The 23,059-nt window shown below is 41.1% G+C and overlaps 1 protein-coding gene across 16 annotated transcripts in view; it reads left to right on the forward strand.

The window, feature by feature from the left end:
• The window catches only part of OSBPL9 (oxysterol binding protein like 9), a 128,417-nt gene that overhangs the window by 100,989 nt on the left and 4,369 nt on the right, over nt 1-23,059 (forward strand). For 15 of the 16 annotated variants that reach the window (XM_053920574.2, XM_053920572.2, XM_053920573.2 and 12 more), the window contains 10 exons: nt 439-540; nt 4,803-4,962; nt 10,990-11,102; nt 11,472-11,590; nt 15,666-15,751; nt 17,958-18,129; nt 19,736-19,820; nt 20,525-20,635; nt 20,895-20,958; nt 21,070-21,210. In XM_053920574.2, coding sequence (XP_053776549.1) covers nt 439-540; nt 4,803-4,962; nt 10,990-11,102; nt 11,472-11,590; nt 15,666-15,751; nt 17,958-18,129; nt 19,736-19,820; nt 20,525-20,635; nt 20,895-20,958; nt 21,070-21,210 — 1,153 coding nt within the window. The remainder of the gene's footprint in view (nt 1-438; nt 541-4,802; nt 4,963-10,989; nt 11,103-11,471; nt 11,591-15,665; nt 15,752-17,957; nt 18,130-19,735; nt 19,821-20,524; nt 20,636-20,894; nt 20,959-21,069; nt 21,211-23,059) is intronic. The other variant, XM_053920575.2, reaches the window with a different exon arrangement.

A 23,059-nucleotide genomic window follows, 5' to 3' on the forward strand; every position in this document is an offset into this window, starting at 1 on the left:
TGATGTAGTTCAGTCAGAAATTGTACTGGAAAAAAGAAAAGACTTAAAAAATATTTGTGAGTATGAAAGCCTTTTGTGAATTTTAATATATCTTTAAGACAGTGAGCTAACATCATCTCTCATGGACTGAAGAGGTGATACTCTGCCCCATTTCAGATTTTACGTGGTTTGATGCTTGGAAACACTTTATCATCAGAAGTCTTTGGTGGTTTTACACAACAGTTGTACTGAAGAATTGGCTTACCATGACTGGTCTCATGGGGTCTGCCTGTCTTGAGTTTAAGGGAGAATGGGATGTCAGAAAGGAATAGCATGGAATTGACTTAATGAAATATAGTTAGAAATTACTTTAGGCTTTTGAATTCCATACAAATGCAATTAACAGAGTTATGTTGGGGCTCTTTCACTTAACTTCTTTCACATGTTCAAATCTCCTAGAACCTGCTCAGTTGTGTAAGTCAGAGCAGCGCCCATCTTCCCTACCTGTTGGACCTGTACTAGCTACCTTGGGACATCAGACTCCAACACCAAATAGTACAGGTACAGACTTGTATAACTCCTCTACGTCTCATAACTCCCCACTTACATTTAAGATTTGTGTTTGACTTCTGTTGGGGAATAGGTTGAAGAAATGTGTTGCATCTTTCTGTTTACCATTAGAGTTCCATATATGAAGTGGTTAGCTTTGTAATTGAACCAGAAGCTTTAGGAGTAATTAGAATATTATTGCAGGATTTTATTCTTTTGTTTACCATATGGTTTATTTTGAAGATTGACTCAAGTTAGGCTTGTATACATTCTTAGGAATCAGAAAATAGGGAAGTCGAGAGAACAAAAGCTGAAAGTCCTCTTTACTCTTCCCTTTGTGTACATGCGTGTACATACATACTTACGTTGTGTATCTTTACTGTTGTTTTTGTTTTAACCTAAAGAAATCTGGTGTTTCTTGACTTTCTCTCTTCATTTACCAGAGAACATTTAGAGAGCTTTCTGTGTTCCCACAGTTAGGTCTGAAACATTCTTTTTACAGCTGCCAGAGCAGGTATTACCGGTTTTTCCACTGATGGACATTTAGGTTGTTCCCAGTAGTTTTCCTATTATTGGCAAAACTTAAGTGAAATATCCTTGTCCAGCAAATGCTAGCATGAGTGGACAAAAAAGGACTATACACAAAACCTGACGGGCTCAGGGGAGGCCTGCGTGGTGGCCCTGTATACTCAGAGACCAAGAGTAATGTCATAGGATGGTCTGAACATAAAAATCCCTAACTAACAACCAGTCATGGCGGGTAGTCACATCCTAGTCCTGTAGCTTCCTTGATAAAGGCCAGTCTTTACATTAAGTAAGCCTGTCATTGTCTTTTAGCATCAAGATTAACAAACATAGCTTCCAAATATCAGAGTAATCGCTTTTTCTAGACCCCGGAGACCACAGAACCCCTCAGTGCTCTTGTTCCCCCAAACCATCACTGTGTGCTGTAATGTTAATTATTAACTATCTTCTGCCCACCGGTGTAAAAGAAGTATGGTCTCTGTTTTACTCTATCCAATCTCAGAGATTTCCCCGCTTTGCTTTTTCCCGCTCCCTTAGTCTATTTCTCATATTGGTAGATTTCATGTAACCTTCCTTTGTCTTCTCCTTTGATTCTGTTGTATAAAATAAGCTGCAAAACTGCTGTTCTCCGGAGCATTTTCTCAGTCCATTGAGGTTTTGCTTCCTGGCAGTTATATTCAGTTTGGCTCAAATAAACTCATAAAAATTTTGTATAGGTTTGGACTTTTTTACGTTTACACATGTATGTTTGTGGGGTTTTTTAAGGATAGATTTATCAGTCTTTCATATTTTTACCAATTTTATAGACAAAAAAGGGATACTTCATTTTAGTTTGCATTTTCTTAATTCATTTAGACTTATGGTCTTTATTTTTTCTCTAATTTACAGGGACGCTCCCAATCTTAGTAGTAGCTTTATTTCTTGTTTTACAATGAAATACAGTCCTTGACCAGTACGGCTCAGTTGGCTGGGCATTGTCCTGCACACCAAAAAGTCAGCGGTTCGATTCCTAGTCAGGCACATGCCCGGGCTGAGAGTTCCGTCCCCGGTCAGGTACCTGCAGAAGGCAACCAGTTGATGTTTCTCTCTCTCACTTTTTCCCTCACTTCCCCTCTCTCTAAAAGTAAATTAAATAAACTGTTTTAAAAAATGAAATGAAATAGATGTACGTTGAGTTACCTGTCAGTCAAACTCAAGGAAACACTTAGTGCTCTAGTCCCTGTGGCACCTGGAGGCCAGAACCAAAGCCACTCCCGAGGAGGTTGGAGGTGAGCTCCTGCAGTTGCTCCACAGATTTCTTTCCTGGGCAGAACTTTCACTGTGGAATAATGAAAAATTACCTTGTGATTTTAGCCTTTTTCGAAATTTGAATTAGTAAAGCGCTGATGCATTACTTTGGTCTTTAATATTTAACAGCAGATGTCTCTGAACTTGGAAAGCAAGAAAGCAACAATGGATTCCTTATTTTAAGCTCTTGAAAATGCTGCTAAGCAATTTGAATGAGGTTGAAATGTTTCACCTGACTTTTTCTGTATTTCATTACCTGTGTCAACCTCTTGTTCATTTAAAAACTAGAACTTGTGTTTTATTTTGTTGATTATGTCAATTTTGAAACTAGAGCCAAAATTTGTTGAAAAAGAGAGTATTCTTCCTTATGTACATTTACTTTAGGATAATTAGTTACAAATAATAATTTAAGATAAATTATTGCAGAAGATATTTCAAAAATATAACATATTGGAATAGGTGGATATAAAGAAATATTAAATATTAAATTAGTATTGGGTCGGCCAAAAAGTCTGTTTAGTTTTTTCCATAAAGTAAAAGACACGTTTTTCATTTTCACCAATAGCTGTTGATTTGGATACTTTGATTATGTCCCATCTGTACTGCTATTGGCTTCTAGTGGGTAGAGGCCAGAGGTGCTGCTAAACATCTTCTAATGCATAGGGCAGCCCCACAGCAAAGAATTATTTGGCCAAAATGTCAATAGTACCAAGAAACTTCGCAAACCATTTTTGACATGTTCAGTCAGTTATAGCACCCTCTCCTTACACTACACAAAACTTTTTTTGCGTTTCAGTTGTGATTTTACCTTTCCTAAAATAATAAAGCATAATATGCTGGAAATGTTGAGTACTTTTTCCATCTTCAATATTAAAATGGCTGCGCAAAAATTCACCAATTTTGATTTTTTAAATGTACACTGATAGGACAGCTGTCACAATACAATCTAACAAAATTGTTTCGAATGAAGTTAAAGACACCTAAGCACTACTAGAGCCATCATATGGAAAACACTAAATGAACTTTTTGGCCAACCCAATACCTAATTTATGTCTTTTTGATTTTCAGCCTAATTTCTCCCTCTTTCCCACTTTTCTTTCCTTTGCCTCTCTCACTAATACAAAAAAGAAATCATGGAACAATTGAGAAATGAAATAATACCCTTTCCTTTCATAAGGAAAACTCAGTTCTTTTGCTTGCAGTTCCCATGCAAACTCATTTTCTTCTTGGGCACATTTTCAGTTGTGTGATCACTGGGAGTATTTTCACTTTAATCATTTGTAATTCCTGGTCTTCCCCCTCTCCCATTTCAATATGATACAGTTTCTCATTTTGTTGAACTATCTTTGGAATTTCCACAATAAAGCATTACTACCTTTTTAGGCAGCAGACTTTTTGTTGTGTTTTAAACGTCTTTGTAAACATGGCAACTGCATGGCAGGTGGCTGTGCTCGTTAACCATTGAACCATGGACACGGGAATAGACTGAGAATCCATGTGTGGCTCTGGGTTCATGAATGTTTAGTGCTGCTATTCTCGGTTGTTTCTAGAAGTGTGGCCTTGGCTTTTATATTGCCATTGTGACCTAAGTTTAATCTCCAGCAGGGTCTGTAGCAGTGTGGCATAAATTGCCTGAGAGCCTTTAGGTGCTCAGTAAACATTTGTTAAATTGATCTCAGTACTCCATTGTTGTGACTGTGGCTTTTATTGTTATTACTTTATCAATAGGCAGTGAACCAGGTGATCCTCACAAAGATTAGATGGTAGTCTTCTTTGTTTAGATCTCTGTTAATTTCCATATCCTTAGTTAGACTGTTGAGGAATAAATAGAAAGATGTTCTTCTTAGTAGCCATGTTTTTCTCTGTCCCTGAGCCCAGGCACCTGATGTAGACGTAGGTGGAAAAGAGATGAGGAGTTGGGATGGTGAGCGCTCAGGGCTTTGTGCAGAGCTTTTGTGTTTTCATGTGACTTCCAGAGCATTCACGAAAAAGAACGATGTCCCGGTGTTTTAACAGTCATGTGCTCTCTGATATTCTTCCCATTTTGCATTCCCTTTGGCTCAGTGCTGCATATTCAAGGAGTCTGGATCTACTGTATTAAAATAAGGGTGCTTGCTTCCCTCTGGTGCTGAGTGCCTACTGTGGGACTCCCAACACCAGAGCTCACATGCTGTAACTATAATCAAAAGAGCTCCCTTCCTGAGATATTACAGATAATCATAGAATGGGGACGTAGCATTTTTTTCATTTATTTAAAAGACTTTGCCCCACTGTATAATGTAACTTGCCTTTTTCTTTGTCTAGTTTAAATGCTAATTTTCTTTATAAATAGCATAAGGACTGCTACCAAGTTAGCTAAACTCTTTCTTGGTTTTAGAAAGGTCTGCTTTGACCCTGTCTTTCTAATTTCCTCTCCTTTATTATCAACTTTGTCCCCTAATTAAAAACTTTTTAACTTCTAGGCAGCGGGCACTCACCACCTAGCAGCAGTCTCACCTCTCCAAGCCACGCCAGCCTGTCTCCAAACACAGTCCCGGAGTTCTCCTACTCTAGCAGTGAAGACGAATTCTATGATGCTGATGAGTTTCACCAGAGTGGCTCATCCCCGAAGCGCTTAATAGAGTAAGTAGGTGAACTAAGTATGTTATCTAAAAGACTTTCCTAATTTTTAAGAATGTAGTTTCATTTTGAGACTGGTGTTAATAACAGACTCCCTTATAAGTTATTATATTAAAAAGATAGTTTGTTTTTAATTGACTTACTGAGCAAAGTCAGTTCTGTGAGAATGTTGGTTTCACTCCTGACTTAATTGAAATGGACTAAATGAGCACTGCTATAGTAATCTGCCAGTACTGTGGAACTCTGGACATTATTTCTGTCGTACCAACATGAGGAGAGGGTCAAACGAGAGTCAGTAAGCTAGAGAGTATTATACAAATGAGGTTACCATTGCTTGTTGTTGTATTAGCGTGGAGAACTGTAATAGGTGGAGGGATGGTATAGAGATGAAAAAAGACCCAGTCTCTACCCTCAGTGAACTCTGCAGTCTTTTGGGGAAAGAAACAGACATTTGTAATCTAACGGTATAGGTGCTATGGTAAGAATAAGCACAGAAAGCTGTGGGAGCACTTTCAAGTCCTGAGAGGTCAGGGAAAGATTCACAGAGGAGGGGAAAGGATGTGTTCCTGAAGTTTGATGTAGATGAGTAGAGAGAAGGGGCATGGGGGTTAGAGGAGGGGGAAATGGAAATGTTCTCATGGAGATGGAACCCTATTCAGAGAGGTCTGGGGGCCCTGGTCAGGCAGCTCAGTTGGTTAGAACATTGTCCTGGTACGCCAAGGTTGCTGGTTTGATCCCTGGTCAGGGCACATAAAAGAATCAACCAGTGAATGCATAACTGAGTGGAACAACAGATTGATGTTTCTCTCTCTCCCCCCCCACACACTCTCTCTCTCCCCTTTTCCCTCTCTATAAAGCAATAAACATTATTTAAAAATAAAGAAAGGTCTGGAGTCAGGGGAGGCTTAGTTGGCTGTGGCTGTAGCGTAAGTTATGGTGAGTGATTTAAAAAAAGAAGAAAAAAGATAAGAGGTTGACGAGGGCCAGGTCATGAAAGAGTCCTTTAGCCTTTTACCAGTGATAGAAGTTGTTTGTTGGTCAGATCTACATTTAAAAAAAAAATTTGCTGAAATAGTATAGAATTGAGTGCAGTGGGGCTACGTAACAGTTAGGAAGACCAGCCAAAACTGGGCAGTCAGTTGAGAAATGTTGATAGCCTGAGCCAAGGTAAGAGCCTGGGAATGGAGGGAAATGTGTGGATTCCAGAGATAGTAAACAGGAAGATTTCAGCAGATACTGATGATAGGTTTTCCGTTATTAGAAAATATTTGACCTATTTTATCCCATCAAGTCAAAGCTAGGTATGTACGATTGTACAGAAAAGGCTTTTACACGTAGAATCATCTACATGAACGCCGATAAGCAGAATACTTCTTAGCCCATCTGATACATATAGATTGCTGTGGTCAAGCCTTTGGACTCTGGAATCTCAGAAAGAATAGGTTCTATATTTGTTTTGCCTCAAAGGTGTATAATCTTGATCAAGTTATTCAATCAATGTAATCCTCAGTTTCCTCATTTGTAAAATGAAGATAATAATAGTTTCAACTTCAAGGGGTCATTGTGAACATTTAAATGAGAGAAAGGTCTGTCAAGTGCTTAATAGAGTGGCATGTAACAAGCACTCAGTAAATGATCGCTGTTACTGAAAGCAAATTAACATTTATTTGCTTTCATGTTACTGTGTTTGTTGTAGATATAGTTGGCTTAGTTTTTGTTGGGTGTTTTTTCTAACTCTGCTGCTTTCTCAGGAATCGGTACTATTGTTATACCTTGGGGTTTGCTTTGTAAGACATTACACATTTGGAAATGATTGTAGGTGAATTTGTAAGCTTAGAACCATCAGCCCTTACACCTTCAACCTGAACTTTGGTTTCTTTTAAAAAGAAATATTATGTAGTACTCTAGTGCTCTTAAGTGTGCACATGAACTAAGAAATAACAATATTCACATATAATTTCATAGTAACTGCTCGAAATCTCAAAATTTTTAAGGAAAATCACTATATTGGTTCTGGAAGTTTTCTGAATTAGTGGATCAAATTTCACTTTTTGAATGTGGGAAAAAGTGAAACATACGTGATCTAGATGAACACGTACTTTTAAAACTTGACTCTTCAGTTAAGGAAAATAAGTTTGAACCTGCAACTGAAGACGTCCAGTTTAGCAGAAAGGGTTTGGTGTATGTATCATGTCAGTTTCTTAATGTGTGTGGGGGGCGGGGGGAATAAACTAAGGAGAAATTGTTAGTAGCAGTTTCCAGTGAAAACTTTTCACTTTAACTTTTAAACATGTTTTTTTTTTTATGATAGTGGGGTTAAAAAAAGAAAATAAGGATTTGGATAAAAATTCAAAAATAAAGGTTATTGAATTTATTTTGAAGTGTTCATTGTTTTATTTACACAGAATTAAGGGCAGTTTCTTACACCGAACGTTAGCTGTTATTCTAAACAATGTATAATCAAATATCAAAATGGGCTTCTCTGCCCTCTAGAACAGTGGTTTTCAACAAGTGTGCTGCAAGAATTATTAAGACATGCAATACCTGACTATTTAGTCAGGGGGACTGACCTCTTTTCTCTTAGGTTGTCAAATAAAAAATGACAACAGCCAACACAACAATAGCTGTCTGGTGTGAATGAATCAAAATTATACCTATTTTTTGTCAGATGAGCAAAAAATACAATTTTTGGTGTGCCTCAAAATTTTACTAATTAATTTATGTGTGCCATGAGATGAAAAAGGTTGAAAATCACTCCTAGAAGCATATGTGTAACTATATTTAGTAAAAGCTCCCTTGTAATCATCACTGATAGCTAATCTTTGGCCCCAGTTCCAGAGCCCCAGTTTTCCTGAAACTTTTATGAAATAAAAATTTAAAATTGCTTACCTCTGGTCCCGGTAACAGGCATGTGTGTAGAGTGGTCACCTGCAGACCCATCGACTGTCCCCCCTTCTCCTTCCTACAAGCGCCCTTCTCTGTGCTCTGCCGTGCCCACCCCTTAACAAACACACCCTCATGAATGCGCTGTGCTGTTTGAAGGGGTCCAGAGTGAAGTGCTTGCCTAACTGTCCCACTCTGGGGTTCTCATCTCCCTCAATTTCACTCCTTAGACACCCTCTCCAGATTCCCAAACTGATGGGGACTTCAGATGTCTAGTGTACTGTTTATTAACTTTTTTGGTTGGGATTTTTTTTTTAAGATTTTATTTATTTTTAGACAGAGGGGAAGGGAGGGAGGAAGAGAGAGAGAGAGAGACATCAATGTGTGGTTGCATCTCACATGCCTCCCACTGGGGACCTGGCCTGCAACCCAGGCATGTGCCTTGACTGGAAATCGAACTGGTGACCCTTTGGTTCACAGGCTGGTGCTCAGTCCGCTGAGCCACCACTAGCCAGGGCTTTGGGGTTTTCTAATGGGGATTATAAAGCCCTTCAAATTGGGTATGCTGGCTCCAGGTCTGTATTATCTTCTAACTGGAACCTGTTCACATAGTATTTTCTATATGCAGAGGACTGACTTAATGCAGGTTTTCAGCTGTACAGATGGTGGGCACCCCTAACATCCTCCCCACCTCCATGTTGCTCAGGATCAACTGTATTTATATTCTTTACCTGTCCTGAGCTGTGAAACCTGCTGATCATCAGCTCCTACCACTAATTTTCTAACTCCCAGGTTATGTGTCTACTGTGTGTTTTCTTTCTCTCTCTCTTTCTCTCTCTCTCTCTCTCTGTCTCTCTCTCTCTCCACCCCCCTCTCCCCCCTTGAAAGCTAAAGTCCTTTCACTGCTCAGTTTCTCAAGACCTGTGGTGATGGTAGCTACGTTATTTGATCAGTATGGCTTTATACATTTGTAAACTAGATGACGGTGTGTTGAAAAGAACTTGTGTTTTGAAGCCAGACATGCACTTGAAATTGGTCTACTACTAACCAGCTGCATGACTTTGGGCTGGTCATTGAACCTCTGGGCATCTGTATATGATGAGAATATTCATGTCTTGGCCTTGACCGGGTGGCTCAGTTGGTTGGAGTGTCAGTGTGGAAGGAAGGAAGCCAGCCAATCAGTGTTTCTCTCTCCCATCAATCAATCAATCAATCTCTCTCTCTCTCTCTCTCTCCCCCCCCCTCCCCCTCTCCTTCCCTCTCCCTCTCTCTCCCCCCCTCCCTCTCTCTTTCTCTCTTTTTCTCTCTCTCTGACTGGCCCCCCTTTGTCTCTCTAAAATCAATGTGTATCCTTGGATGAGGATTTTTAAAAAAGAAGAATCATATTTATCTTGTAGGGTTGTTGTAGATTCTCTTGTAATTTTAATTAAGTTCAGAGCTTTAAATTTTTTGGTTTAGTTTATGATCGTACGATTTAATTCTGTATAATATAGCCCATTGAAAATAAATTTTTTGTCTTGAACAAGGTAACTTCTGAAATGTGGGAAATGAGAGCTTATCCCATTTTTTCCCTTTTCCACTTTGACCTTCACTTGGCCCAGACAACGTTTTTGACCCGAGTACGGAGGAAGAACACAGCGCAAATAGCCTGACCTTTGCAAATATTCTAAAACAAGATTTTTGCTTTAAAGGATTTGGGGTTTTTAGATGAACTGATTTAAAAGATTGACTCTTTTAATAATGTATCAAAGGGCCACAAAAAACATCTAGAAAATGTTTATGTAGCTCTTTTACTTAATGATAATTTGATTTCTCTTGCCTGTATCTTTACTCATATTTTCCAAGGGCTCTCTAAACTGGTGAGGTAGACATCAGGTAGAGATTCCTTGTGGTGAATGCTACTAATAATACCTAAGAATTTTTTTTAAGTATATTAAAAGAAGGTAGGTAGCCAGGACAGACTAAACTTAAACTAGGATACATATGATCTAATATTCTTACATTAGAGTATTCTCGTAATAGGCAAAGCACAGAGGACTTTCAGGGTAGAGAAGATCTACAGTACTGGAGTGGTGGAAATTTGTCACTGTACATCGTTGAAGTCAATGGGATGTACGACAGCAAGAGTGAGCCCCGGTGCAAACTGTGGGCGTTGAGTGGCGATGGTGTGTCATTTGGTTCATCAGTTGTTACTCTGCTGTGTGAGGCCGGTAGTGGGGGAGGCAGAGCGTAGAGGAATGCTGTACCTCCTACTCAGTTTTGCTGTGACCCTAAAACTACTCTAAAAAAAATAAAGTTTATTATTAAATAAAAAATAGAAAGGTAAGAAATCAGGGCAAACTATGTTTAAATTACAGTGCATATGTTTCACACCCATAATTTTGTAATAAAATTCTGATTATATGTGTGTTTCATTTTATAAATTACATCTGCAGTGTGAGAAATTTGGTTTCTGTTTTTGTACTTAATAAGTAAACTCTGCCTTTGATGATTCTTTTATTAATATACAAGTACTAATCCTGGGTAAGTTCTGTTCACAAGTATAATAGTATAATAAAGGAAGCTTCTTTTAGACCCTGTTAACCGATTCATAATACCAGTTACCATAAATTTATATGTAAAAAATAATACACTGTTTTATTTTGTGATCTCAAATGCATCTTTTGATGACTGGGAAGAGTGTTAATACCAATGTGGACTTTTATCAAAGGATCTCAAAAATATAGACAAGACATCTTTTTGAGACTTAAGTCACAGACTTGCCATTTTTGAGGTTTTTGAAATTGTTGCCAAGGATTATGACATATCTACGTTTGCACATAGTAGTAACAAAATCAGAAAATAACTCTAGTTTTAAACTTAGATGAAGAAGCAAAACTAATTTTTGATGACCTTCCACTTGGCGTGGTTGAGCATGCGCTGTGTAAAAAGCGAAGGACGAGAGGCCTGGCCGTCAGACCTCGCGGTCTCGGGATGGGGTGACAGGAAGGGAGTTGGAAAGCGTCTGTGTGTACAGCCAGCCAACTCTAAGAGTCTAGCTTGCCAGCCGATTGTACTAGGTTTTCAGTGGCTTTGTAGGTTAACATCATACTGTGGTTCTAAATTGCTTTCTTCAAAGACTTAAGAAGGTGATTAATATTTTTTTAGTTCCTCTGGATCTGCCTCAGTCTTGACCCACAGCAGCTCGGGAAATAGTCTAAAGCGTCCAGATACCACAGAATCGCTTAATTCTTCCATGTCCAATGGAACCAGTGATGCTGGTAAGTGACCTTTGAGAATTTAACTTTCTTTCCTTAAAACATTTGTTTGGGGTGCGGAGGGCAGTGTGCCCGGGCTGGGTGGCTCCGTGAGTTAGAACGTGTCCCAGGTTTGATCTCTGGTCAGGCACATGCAGGAAGCAGCCAGTGAATGCGTGCATACGTGGAACGACAAATCAGTCTCTCTCTTTCCTCTCCCTTTTCTCTCCTCCTCTCCTTCTCCCCGTTCCTCCCTCTTTCCCTCTCTCTCTCTCAAATCAGGAAATTAAAAAAAATTTAATTAAAAAAACGAAAAGGAAAAAATTGGAACACTGGCAGCCACACAGACTGGCCCGTTTGAACACCAGTCTAAGAGGATCTGTTTTGTTTCAGACCTTTTCGATTCCTATGATGATAGAGATGACGAAGGGGAGGCGGGGTCGGTGGAAGAGCACAAGAGCGTTATCATGCACCTCTTGTCACAGGTCAGGCTGGGAATGGATCTTACTAAGGTAAGAACCAGAGTTGGCGTTTGCCCTGAGTCTTAATGTGTGTGTATGGATTCTTGGTGACTGTGTGGTGAGTGTGCCTGCGAATATAGTACAATAACATAACTTTTGTTTATACTTTTGTTGTGATTTAACATGTATGTAGATGAGTAACCTGAACATTTTTATAAGTGAATGAAATCAGTGAAGCTAGAATAATTTCACAGATAGTATGGGTGGTTTAAGATTGCGGTTTTACTGGGGGAAGACAAGGAATAGTATGGGGTTTGGTTCGAGGTTTGGACGAAAACCACAGCAGTGTAGCAGCATGCACAGAACCACACTGACCAGAGCTCTGACTTCGGGAGTGGAGGGCCTGTGTTAGCGTCCTGCCTCTGCGATTACCAGACCGGGTGACCTTGAGCAAGTCCCTTCCTCTGCGGTCTTCAGGTTTTTCATGTGCAAAGTGGACACACAGTGACTGACTTCACAGAGTTGTAAGGGTTAGAACAGGTGATGAATGGGAGATTGCATGACACACATTCAGCCATCCAAGAGTTGTGGTCTGGACTTGAATTTGAATTTAATCTTAGTGCTCCAAAGAAAGTGCCCAATTGACTTAGGAAACTGGGCTGTGGGTACCTTTGTATGTGTATCTCTGCCACTGTGCCAGAAGCCTCATCCTTTCACTTAATTCTCACCGCAAAATAGGTCCTATTGTTAAGTCATTTTCTAGATGAGGAAACTAAAACACAGGGAGCCTAAGTAACTTGGCTAAATCCTATTAAGTGGCAAAACTGAGATTCTGACCTGGTCTGTAATTTCAAAACCTACAGTTTTTTCACTGCTGCCCCTTGTCTTAAAGACTTAAGCTGCAAGAGCTTTTGTGTTGGTTAAGTTATTCTGCTCAGTTTCAGAAAGTTAGTAAAATTTAATATTCTTACTTTTGTTATGAGCAAGTCAAACTATAGCCTTTGTCAGTAGTGAGCTTCATTTTGGTATTGGATTTAAAGGGTTATTGAGAAAACTAAACCATAGTACTTTCTTGTAAGTGTCTATAATAAAACCTTTTACCCCAAATCCAGATGAGAACACAAACACAAGGGAGAGCATTAACTTGTGGAACCCACGTACTTGCTAGGAATGTTCTAGATAAGAAAATACTTGCAGGAGTTTGCCCCAATAGTGTTTCAGTGATCATTGGATTGCAGAATTGCTAGAGTAGAATTGTCACTTCAATTTGAAAGTTATAGCTTCATTTTAGATGTCGACATCTGTAATATGTTGCTTTTCGACATCTTCTACCTTGGTTGGTTTTGGTCTCCAATTATGGAAGACCCACCCAAAGAAAGGTAACTCGAATGATACTAGGTTTATCATCTCACACAGCAAGAAGTCCCAAAGTAGAGAAGTTCCAGGACTGATTATTTTGCTGATGTGAGAAAGGGCCTACTTTCCTTTGGTCTCTTTGCTCTGCTCTCCTTTGCACGTGGACTTCACACTTGGGCTTGTCTCCTCGTCCTTGCAGAATGCTGCCACACTAACTTCCAGTCATCGCATCCTTATACAAATGTGTCGAGGGACAGAAAGTAATTTCTTTTCATGGATTTTTTGTTGTTGTTATTAGGAAGGACATTCTTTTCCAGAGGTGGCCCATCAGACTTCCAGTTGAATCTCATTGACCAGAGCTAGGCATGTTGTCCATGCCTGAACCGGTCACTGGCAAGGGGGGGTAAATGATTGGTTTAGAGTAATCCACCTTTACCTCTTGATATCTGGGAGGCCCCGTGACACTCACGGCAGCCGATGGCCGCAACCTAAACGGAGTCCGGGTTCTGCTACAAGGGGTGAATGCAACCAAAGCGTCTGCCACACTCAGTTGTCATTTTCACCTCATGTAGTTTCCTCCGCCAGGTGGTCCATATTCAGCTCTGCCGCTGCTAAAAGCTTGTTACTTTATGAATGATATTATTACTTTTTTTTTACCAAATGTATTAAAAAATAGCTATTTTAGAAATATTTGTTGGCGCAAATAAATGGCTCTGATTGCCAACAGATGCTGAAGTTTTTATTCCTTTTATGCATTCCATAGTTACAATGATGCCTTCAATTGGTATCTCATTCTATTTATAAAAAAAATTTCTCAGTTCAGATACTTTCTAAAAGAGTTATTTTCCAAGTACTTTGTAGTGTTAGGACAACTATAAAGTCATATCCCATTTACCTCACTTGGTCTTCAAAACAACCTAAGATATAAGCAGGGCAGGTATTTATCCTCCATGTACAGAAACTTAAAGACAAGTTGAGTTAATTTCCTAGGGCCTCCTCACACCTAAGAAGCAATGAAATAAGGACTTGAACCCAGGTTGAAGACAGCCTAGCTTGCTTTCATCACTCATCCAGCGGTTTGACATGCATCAGTATAGTGCTAAAAACATAAAAATCTTAAATGAGAAAAAAAATTTTTCCTTGATTATACATCAAATCAAGTTTTATGTTTTTGACTATGCTTTTTTGAATGCCTGTTCAGTTCTAAGAGCTGCTTATATACGAAAGGTATTTACCCCTGTTTTGTACTTCGGCATTCTTGCTTGATTTATAATTTCTGTGTGCTCCAAGAGTCATAGGAAGTTGCACCAAGTCAGCACATAAGCTTAGCTGCCCATCCAACCATATTTAGATTATGAACATCCATATTTAGATTATGAACATACATGTTCTGTGGAAGGAAAGTATTTACTTAAAATTTACACTCTGGAGTCTGATAATAAACAACGTGAATGTTACAGCCAGGGTTTTGGCCATGGCAACTTAGCCTTCTAAGCTGTGCTCCATCAGCACTCGTTACCCAGCCCCATCAGTCCACTGGTCAGTTTCCGTCACGCCCATTTCCTGTCTCCACGTCCTTTCCCCACCCCCCCATCTTCATGTCCTATTCTCCCATTTCCTCCTCCTCTTGTTACAGCCTTACTCTTCTCTGATGGGTTGTTTGTCTAGTGCCACCTCCCCAGCTCTGCCCTCATTCTGGTCCCCCAAGCAGGACATGATCCTTCCCTCCCCTGAGCATCTCTTGTGTGATATTGTCACATTCTGTATAAAATTTAAATGCTGGTGTTATTCTCTCATACTTGCCTTTGCCTCCTTCACAGCATTTAACTCAAGATCCTGAATATAGCAGATATTCAGTAATTACTAAGTTTAAAGGAGTGTTTGCTTAATATGGTTCTTTGCTTCTCTTAATGTGTAATTTGTAATCTGATACACATTTTAAAAACTCTTCTTTCATTCCCTAATGAAATTCTTTTTTATTTGTTATTCCTCATTCCTTCTTCCCATATTTCATTTTTTTTAATCATATTAACTTTCTCCTTTTCTATAGTCCCAGCCCCTCAGCACTTTATCCATGGGCTCCGCCCCATGGTAGAAAGAGTTTGTCGATTCCCATCCTTATTCTCCTCTTCCTTTTGTTTATTCCTTCAGTTGCTCGTATAAAAATTTCTCACTGCGTCATACTAGCTGAGATTACAAGTGTGGTCCTTGTGTTCCAGGAGCATGTCTGTTATTTGAGGACACATTTGTAAATAGATACATTTCCTAGTGCACCTGATGATGATAGAGAAGCATCAGCAGAGAGGAAAGTGCACAGACACCCCCCGCCAAGTCAGACAGACCCACAGTACAGGGAGGAAATTTCTCCCTCTCTCTGAGTAGAATAGTGATGGTAATCTCTTCACAACAGGAGTTTGTACAACTCAGCAAGCTAATGTGTGTGCGGTGCCCCAGCAGGAAGTAGGCACCCCGAGCTTGTCTCGAGCAGTGTGCTGTCATCGCACCCCGATCCAGGGAGCTGCGGGCAGAGGTTGCACAGAGGGGGTGACTTTGAACATTTCAAGCCTCTTCTCTGTTTTTCTTCTGCTGGGCAGGATAATGGGCCTTTCTGAATCAGAACAGTTTGGAGCGTAGGTATCAGCAGCACGCCTGGGCAGAATTTGGTGGGTGTTACACGATTAGAATGAGTTTGGTTTTTTTCAGCCGAGCAGCAGTCTGTTTCTCTGAAGTGGAATTTGATCCTCAAGGGTCCAATGTGTATGTTTTTCAGGTAGTTCTTCCAACATTTATTCTTGAAAGAAGATCTCTTTTAGAAATGTACGCAGACTTTTTTGCACATCCGGACCTGTTTGTGAGGTATTTGACTGAACGTAGTAGTTTCTGATTTTTAAAGATTTTACTCAATAGCTTTCTGCCTTTGCAGCATAAGATGGATTCCCTTTTACCTTTCAAACACTTCTGGGGACAAATGGCATTGAATATTTTGTTTATATTAGATGCCTATTAGTTTGCGTAGGTTATATGGTGGCGAAGTTGTTAGGCAACCAACACTTTAAAAAACCTTGAGAGCCCATTAATAGGTAGCCAACATTTACAGTGCCAAGTCGCTAAGCTTATTTGGCCCGGGGATTGGTATTCACTGTTAAACTATTTACTCTGTATCCTGATGAAGTTCAGTTAACTGAGTTCATCCAACCTTTCTAAAGCACCCGTTGTTTCCCAGACAATCCTAAGAGCTGGGGGGCAGGTGGGGGGAGCCAGTGTCTGCCCTTGAGGAGCTTACAGTCTCGTTTCCAGATTACAGACCAAAACATAAACTTTAAATGTAAAGCTTACAATATTAGATATGTGTACAAAAGATAGAAGTCATCTAAAGGTAGAATTGATTTACAAGGAGCTGAGTTCACATTGCTTTTCAGTGGTAGCTGGACAGTTTTCTTTGTGAGGGGTTGTTCTAATCTTTCTTCTTTGATTGCATTTCTTGGCCTTGAGCTGTGGTTTACTGAAGCCAGACAGAAAACACAGGTTTCACAGTGGGTGGGCACACTGGCTGGCATGGATACATGTTTCCTTCCTGAGGAATATTTAAAAGAACCATTCAACCAATTCCCAAAGGGAAGAATTTCAGTTAATATGACACTGTTTAGGTTAATACACAGTTGAACAAATAAAATGTAAACATTTATCGGTACGGTGTAAGTAAAGATGCACAATACCGGTTATTCATTAGATGTGGATTTGAGGTTTAGGGATGGTTTTTATGTATGAGAATTTAAACTTTCAAGGTTCCTCAGAGGAAACATTTAAAAATACAAAAAAGTAAATCTAAAAAGCCAATAGATAAGATTAAATGGAATTCTAAAAATACGAAATTTCAAGAAAGAAAGAAAGAATGGAAAAAGTAACAGAGGGGACACACAGAAAACAAATACTTAGACGGTGGAGTTAAACCCAACTATATCAGTAATGATACTAAATATAAATAGTGTATACACTCCATTTAAGAGTGATTTTCAGACTGGATAAAAATCTAGATCCACCTGTATGCTATTTGCAGGCGAGAGGTTTTAAGTAGGAAGACACGTTTGGTTAAAAGTACAAGGATGAAGAAAGATACGCAGAACACTAAGCATAACAATGCTGGTGTCACTCTGTCAGTATGAGACACAGGAGACATTTTTTAAGACAAAAATACTACCAGAGACAAATAGGGATATTTCATGATTTTAAAAAGTCAATTTTTCAAAAATAAATAATAATCCTAAATGCATATGTACCTAATAACACAGCTTGAAAATACATGCAGCAAAAATTGACTAAATAAGAGAAATAGACAAGTGCACAGCCCTGTTTGGAAGTTCCTCGGGAATTGATTGAACAAATAGCTCCCTGCATGCACCTTCTCTACTGTCAAGAAAATCATTGAGGCTGTGGAAGATTCAGGCAACATTATCAATTAACTTGACCCAACTGACCTTCTAGACACCACCAATCAGTATAACACACAGTCTTTCCAGGTACACATGGAATGTTCATCAGGGTTGACGGTTACAGTGGGAAGACGTAATACATGGAAAGTCACTGGAACCATAAAAGTATATTCTCTGACCATAACATAATTAAATTAGAAATCAATAAGACAGATATCTAGAAAACCTCCAACTATTTGGCAATTACACAGTGCACTCATATGAAGTTCTAGAACAAGGAAAACTAATCTATGGTACTAGAAACCAGAAATAGTGTTTGCCGCAGGGCGAGGGGTAGGGATTGCTTGGAAAGGGGAAATAAGGATATTTGGGGTAATGGAAATGTTGTATATCTTGATTAGATGGTGATTAATTTAATGGATATGTACATTTACCAAAGTCACCAAACTAAACCCTTAAGACTGGTGTGGTTTTTTATGTATATTATACTTTCAGTTTTAAAAAAAAGCTTTGAGGTAACCCCTGGTCCCGGGTCCTCTCAGCTTGTCTCAGGGTGGACCTTGCTGAGGGGTGCTGCGTCAGCTGGTCCTGTCAGAAAGCAGAGTGCTGAATTTTGTCTTTCTCCCTTGCAGCATTAGTGACCAGAAGGATGCCAGAGACCGAATGGTTCAGGTTGTGAAATGGTACCTCTCAGCCTTTCATGCAGGAAGGAGAGGATCGGTTGCCAAAAAGCCATACAACCCCATTTTGGGCGAGATCTTCCAGTGTCACTGGACGTTACCAAATGACACTGAAGAGAGCGCAGTGAGTTCTGCACTGGTGCTTTTCGTTCATTTGTTTTTTTTAAGGTTTTATGTATTTGTTTTTAGAAAGACAGAAAGGGAGGGAGAGAAACATTGATTGGTTGCCTCTTGCATGCGCCCCTACCAGGGACCTGGCCCACAACTCAGGCACGGGCCCTGACCGGGAATCAACCAGCAGCCTTGTGCTTTGTGGGATGACGCCCAACCAACTGAGCCAACCGGTCAGGGTTGCACTGATGGTTTTTACTATCTTAGGTTGTATACTGACTCAAGATTTCATTTTATTTGGGGGCAGATAACAGTGATAAAGGCAATCATCAGAAGATGCTCACCACTCAGAGAACAGTGTTGCTGGATCAGCGCATTCTGAATATAGTGAGCAAGGGAATGGAGGTGAGGATGGAGATTTAGAAATCGGATCATGCAAGGCCTTATGGGCCATGCTGATCATTTTATGGCTTAACAGCATCTCATTTTTTGTTTTGAAAAGAGTATTGATTGATTTTATGAAAAATAAATTAGAAAGGGGCAAAACAGAAGCAAGGAGACAATTGAGGAGGCTTTGGCATTATTGCAGGAGAGACATGGTTGATTCAAGCTCTATTTTGGACTTAGAACTGATAGAAAACTGAGAGATGGATTGGGGGAGGTAAAGGAAAGGGGACAGAGATGAATCGTTGAATGTGGGCTTCAGCAGTTGCCTAGTGCCATTTACTATAGAAGACAAGGTTGGATTTGGGGAGGAAAGATCAGGAACTCTAATTTGAAATATAAAGTATGAGCCATCTGTTAGACATCTAAGTGGAGCTGGCATTTAAGAGTCTGGAGTTCAAGGGAGGAATCTAGAATGGAGAGGCGGCTTTCAGGGATTTTAGCCCTGGGATTAGATGAAATCATCTAGGAAGATAGCATAGCTAGAAAACAGTAGTGGGTAACTCAGACCTGACCCGCGGGCTCCCAGCATTTAGAAGTTGGTTAGAGGAAGACTCAAATAAATACAAAAGCCTCAAGGGGTGGGGGGAAGCCCCTGGCCCACAGTGCCTGGCACATAATAGTCTCTCAGTAGACATAACTCTCTGTGTCTTTCCAAGTGATGGGTTATTTGTAGTCCTTTCTGAAGACAGAGGCAATATGTGTCTGTTCTTATTTATTTGGTAGATGTTAATAAGTGCCTGCTCTTGTGTCAGGCCTGGCCCTAATTTAGGACATGATCCTTGCCTTCAAGAATGTCTTAGGGAGCCCTGGCCGGGCTGCTCAGTTGGTTGGCGCATCATCCTGTACACCAAAAGGTTGGGGGTTCGATTCCAGTCAGGGTACATATGGGAGGCAGCCAATCAGTGTTTCTGTCTCTTTCCCCCACTGCCCTCTTCCTCTCTCCTAAATAAACATTAAAAAAAAAAAAAAAGAACGTCTTAGGGAGACTAGCACAAAGCAGTAACTCCAATAGTGTAATTAAGCACTGTAATGAGAGTCTGTGTCAGGTGCTCTGCGTGTACAGAGGAGGAGCAGTCAACCACCTTGGCGGGGAGAGACTCCAGTTATAAGATTCTCTGCAGTGTCGTTTATGTTTCCACAGCACAAGAAAATGATGTTATATTTGCTTGCAGGAGCTAGTTTCAGAAGGACCAGTTCCCTGGGTTTCCAAAAACAGTGTAACATTTGTGGCCGAGCAGGTCTCCCATCATCCGCCCAGTAAGTTACAGAGCTGCTCTGCAGCCTCCACTCTCAAACTCTTCTGTCTAAAGGGGGTCTAGAACCCCACATGGGCCCGGTCACTAATGTCAGCTGTTCGGCTCCCTGGATCTTCCCAATCCTAGAGGTTTGGTGCCTGGTATCTGTTCTTGCATAAGTTCCAAAGACTGTTAGCTTCACCGATTAAGTATGTATAAAAAGAAGGAATTTGGAAAATAAACCTTTAATGTCTCTAAAGTCACAGGTAGTGAGCTGTGCTGTAGAGACCTCAGCACCTCTGAGACAATTCATGTAAGTGGCAGTGTGGTTCCTGCACAGCGTGCTTACTGCTGACCTTGGGGGGCGACCGTACCCTCAGTGTCTTACGCGCCCAGTGCAGTGGTAATGCCGATGGACCAGGTTGGGGCTGGGACAGGAACAAGTGTACTGACCGGAAGAACAGACAGACCTTTTGATGTTAAGCCTCCAGGATTGGCCATCGCCTCACGGTTCGGGAAAGCTTCTGCCCACGTGGCCCTGAATGGCGGTTCGCACTGGGGAAAACGGTTTAAAGGCATTTGGGTGCCTCCTGGCCTCATCTGAGGCAGGTCTTTGAGGGGTAAAGGATTTCCCTAAAGGAGTCAGTTCTTTCTCCAGGTTTAAGTAAAGGAGTTGGAGAAGTGAGTATAGTTACATAGAACACTAATTTAAAACAATTTCTGTAGTTTCAGCCTTTTATGCTGAGTGTTTCAATAAGAAGATACAATTCAATGCTCACATCTGGACCAAATCAAAATTCCTTGGAATGTCCATCGGCGTGCACAACATAGGGCAGGGTAAGTCTCTGGGCACGGGGCGCCCCGGTGATAGCAGCAGGGCATTATGTTACTCGGATGTGTGAGGAAGAGGAATGGCCCCGGAAGCCAGAGCGGACGCCATCGTGTGCCTGAAAGCATGTGCGTTGGGGGCGGTAGCGACCGTGGGGCTCGAGATAGGTGTTCCCAGAACTGAGTGAGTGTCCTGGGGGATCCACCGATCAGACGACAAGACCTGTGGCCCGATGACACTCAGTAGGGCCCTCCCCGCTCTCCGCAGGCTGCGTCTCCTGTCTGGACCATGACGAACACTACGTCCTCACTTTCCCCAACGGCTACGGAAGGCAAGTAGAACTGCGCCCTGGTCAGCAGCCAGCGAGCCCTGCTGTTTATTAAGCTGCGCCCTCCCTGTCCTCTGAACTGTCAGCCTTATGTGAAAACTTTTGATTTTGTAGGTCTATCCTCACGGTGCCCTGGGTGGAACTAGGCGGAGAATGCAGTATTAATTGTTCCAAAACTGGCTACAGTGCAAATATTGTCTTCCACACGAAACCTTTCTATGGGGGCAAGAAGCACAGAATTACTGCTGAGATTTTGTAGGTATTCGGTTTTTCTGCTTTAGTGCTCTCCTCTGAGATACTTTCCTTTGGTCTGGAATTATAACTTCTGTTAGGAATTGAGCATTTTAATTCTGTCTCTGTAAACTTCACAGCTCGTGTGTCTTGTCTCTCCCTAAAGTCCCATTTTCAGAACGAGCCCTAAAATACGGGCCAGAACAACCAGGCGTCACTGTGGGACATGCTTCCGAGAAACCTGACTTACAAACGGGGAACAGAGAGGGGTCTCCCTGGCATCAGTTAGCTGGCCTGGACCATGGGTTCCTGACTCCCCGTCGCCGGTGGACCGAGAGCTAGTCTGTACAGTAGACTCTGAGTCCCACCTGCGTGGCTCCAAGTCCCCGGTCTTTTTCTCTGTGCCTTTCTGGGGAAAACAGTAACAGTCACACCCTGGCTCAGTTTTGTTTGACGCTGTGGAGCTGGCGCAGACCTCTGTGCTGTCCGGTGCCAGTCGGTGGGCTGCGTTCAGAGCCTGCTCAGAAGAGGAAAACCTGCGAGTGGAGGACGCACGACAGGCTAACCAGTTTTCCAGGGAGACGGTTTAATTTGAATGACCGAATAGCACCCCAGAGTCTTGCGCAGGATGAGACCATGAACACAAGATGAAGTTTACTTAAGGATCCATGTAAAAATCCAAAATTATTACTACAGTTGGAAAATATGGGCAGAGTTTAGGGAGCAGCAAAGTCATCACTATAACAATGCTGCCCCTGAAATGGCAGTTGGTGGAAATACGATTTCCAGAGCAAAGATACGAGTGTGCCTGCTCCTCAGAGTTCCTTAGGCGCTCAGCACCATCAGGAGCTGCTAGCTCACTGACTGCGGGGTGGGGATGGCCAGAGGGAAGGGGGTAGTAGGGTTTGGGAAAGGTGAGCAAAGGGGTGGGGGAAATGGGAATATCTGTAATAGTGGAAATAATAAAAATAAAATAGAAAAAAAAGGAACTGTTAGCTCAGCAGCATTTTCCTCCAGTCATAGCCACACATAGTGGACAGACTGCCCTCAAAGTTGTAGCTAAAAGAGCGTTTGCTGGGCTCTTCAGACTGGGATTTGAGCATCAGCTGAGTGGTTCTCAAACTCTTTGGTCTCTGGACTCCAGAATTATCAAGAACTCCGAAGAGCTTTTGTTTATATTATACCCATAGATATTTCTCTTATTAAAAATTAACAGACTCTTAGCACTGGCTGATGTGTCTCAGTGGACTGAGCGCCACCCTGCAAACCAAGGGGTCACCTGTTTGATTCCCGGTTGGGGCACCATGCCTGGGTTGTGGGCCAGGTCCCCAGTAGGGGGTGAACAAGAGGCAACCACACATCGATGTTGCCCTTCCTCTCTTCCTCCCCCTCTCTAAAAATAAAATCTTTTAAAAAAGTTAACAGATTCTAAAATATTTATAAATGCATTTCCAGATGACAATAATAGCATTTTCTGAAAAAGAGAAAACTTTTTTTAAAGAAATTTGTGGGAAGAGCGGCATCGTACATTTTCTGAATTAAATCTCCGATACACAGTCATGCAGTCATACGGAAGTACAGCAAATTATATACATTACGTAATACTTGATAGACTGTGTTACTGGTGTATGTGTTTACTATACTTCATGTTGTTATTTTGGAGTGTACTCTCTACTTATAAAAAGTTTGCTGTAAAACAGTACGCCTTGTGCCGGCAGCAGCCTCATACACCATGTTTACTTTGTCTCTCGATGGCAGTATTTTCTCGCGCTTGGTTTACTCTCATTGTTTTGGGCAGTAGCGTGCGGTACAGGTTTATAACCTAGGAGCAGTAGGCTGTAATTAATAGAGGGCAACTGTATTCTCCTCCCTA

Source organism: Desmodus rotundus, chromosome 3 (assembly GCF_022682495.2).
Source record: "Desmodus rotundus isolate HL8 chromosome 3, HLdesRot8A.1, whole genome shotgun sequence".
In the NCBI taxonomy this organism is placed as follows: domain Eukaryota; kingdom Metazoa; phylum Chordata; class Mammalia; order Chiroptera; family Phyllostomidae; genus Desmodus; species Desmodus rotundus.